This window comes from Echinops telfairi, unplaced genomic scaffold (assembly GCF_000313985.2).
Source record: "Echinops telfairi isolate 266 unplaced genomic scaffold, ASM31398v2 ScPeMD7_9;HRSCAF=40, whole genome shotgun sequence".
NCBI lineage: Eukaryota > Metazoa > Chordata > Mammalia > Afrosoricida > Tenrecidae > Echinops > Echinops telfairi.
In genome coordinates, this window is record NW_022103906.1 from 32,395,936 (window position 1) to 32,397,562 (window position 1,627).

General features: G+C 42.4%; 1 protein-coding gene across 1 annotated transcript; it reads left to right on the top strand.

The window, feature by feature from the left end:
- Positions 1–1,137: 1,137 nt before the first annotated feature.
- Positions 1,138–1,627, top strand: LOC101652624 (heat shock cognate 71 kDa protein-like; the record flags this gene model as incomplete). The annotated part of the gene is made up of 1 exon (XM_004707667.2): positions 1,138–1,627. A coding segment is annotated over exon 1 (411 nt), but the record flags the coding sequence as incomplete, so codon positions are not given.

Here is a 1,627-nt window from a genome sequence, read left to right on the forward strand (position 1 = left end):
TCCAGCTTTTTCTTGCCCTGTAGAGGCAAGTGTTAATCATAGTGACCCAAACCAGGAAGAAAAGGGTATGATGCACTTGAGAATCTCATGGAGAATTGATCGTCTGATACTTCCCATAAATTCAGTGCCATCTCCCTGAATTCCTATTAGCACAGTACATGGCAAGAAAAACTGCTAGTGACTTGAAGTAAATTCGAGCGCATTACCAAGCTTAGAAACTAAGCGGACACCTGTGACATTTTAAATGTGTTCACAAGGCAGCATGAAATGATTTCCAATTAAAGCAGAAGAAAATGGCCATGGTAAGCCCCCACACAGGCCTTACTTCTTCTTCTTTTACAGCACTCTCCGTGTCCTGAAATGTTTATTTTACCTACTACAAAACTAGAAAGGTGAAGGTCCATACTCACACGCAGGCCAATGCATACACATGTAAAATATACCCCTCTCCCCTTTGTCATTTCGAAAATAAGTTTTTTTAAAGCATCTAGTTCCATCCAGCCCTGGAGGAGCAACCTAAAGGAGACTCGGGACTGAGCAGTCCTCCCTCTTTCCCAGCACCCACTTAGGGTTTCTATTGCTGACGTCCTTAGATTGCTGATTGTTTTCGTCTCTCCCACAAGGGCGTCTGTGGAGCCTAATGGTCATAATCCATATTAAATTTATAATCCTTCCATATTAAATTTATAAATGGGCAGAACTTTGTTTGAATTTTTATTGAATGTGTGTATGTGCACATCTAGTTGAGAGAAAGAGAGAGAGAGAGAGAAGGAGGAGAGAAAATGGACAGGCAGAGAGAGAGAAAATTAAAACCATCAGATAGAACTTGGACACCCTGGGTCACTAGAGTGCAGGTGTGCATGCTATTTGAAAGGGACTATATTTTTCTTGTTCTTGATCTTCATAAAAGTAGGTCCTTGGGAAGAATGGTAAAGCTGAAGTGGAGAGGGTGCAGGTTCTAAGACCTAGTATCAGAGCACAAAATTACATCACATTAATTGTTTTAAATAACCTTTTGGAAAATCCCTCTCTGCTTGGTATTTCTTTCTATAACTTAGACAAGGTACACCCTGAGTTAAGCAGCACAGCAATTTAGACCATAACAGCGTCCAATGAAGAATACAAAGGGCCTCATTTAGCACGGCGGCAGCTCCGTAGTCTACTCTTTTTTTTTTTTTAACTTCACCTGGTCAGCCATCTACGCAGAGTAGCGATCATGTCTAAGGGACCCGCTGTTGGCATTGATCTTGGCACCACCTACTCCTGCGTGGGTGTCTTCCAACATGGAAAAGTGGAAATAATTGCAAATGATCAGGGCAACCGGACCACCCCAAGCTATGTTGCCTTTATGGACACGGAACGATTGATTGGCGATGCAGCAAAGAACCAAGTTGCTATGAATCCCACAAACACGGTTTTTGATGCCAAACGTCTGATTGGACGAAGATTTGATGATGCAGTTGTCCAGTCTGATATGAAACATTGGCCCTTCATGGTGGTGAATGATGCAGGCAGGCCCAAGGTCCAAGTAGAATATAAGGGAGAAACAAAAAGCTTTTATCCAGAAGAGGTCTCCTCTATGGTTCTGACAAAGATGAAGGAAATTGCAGAAGCCTATCTTGGGAAG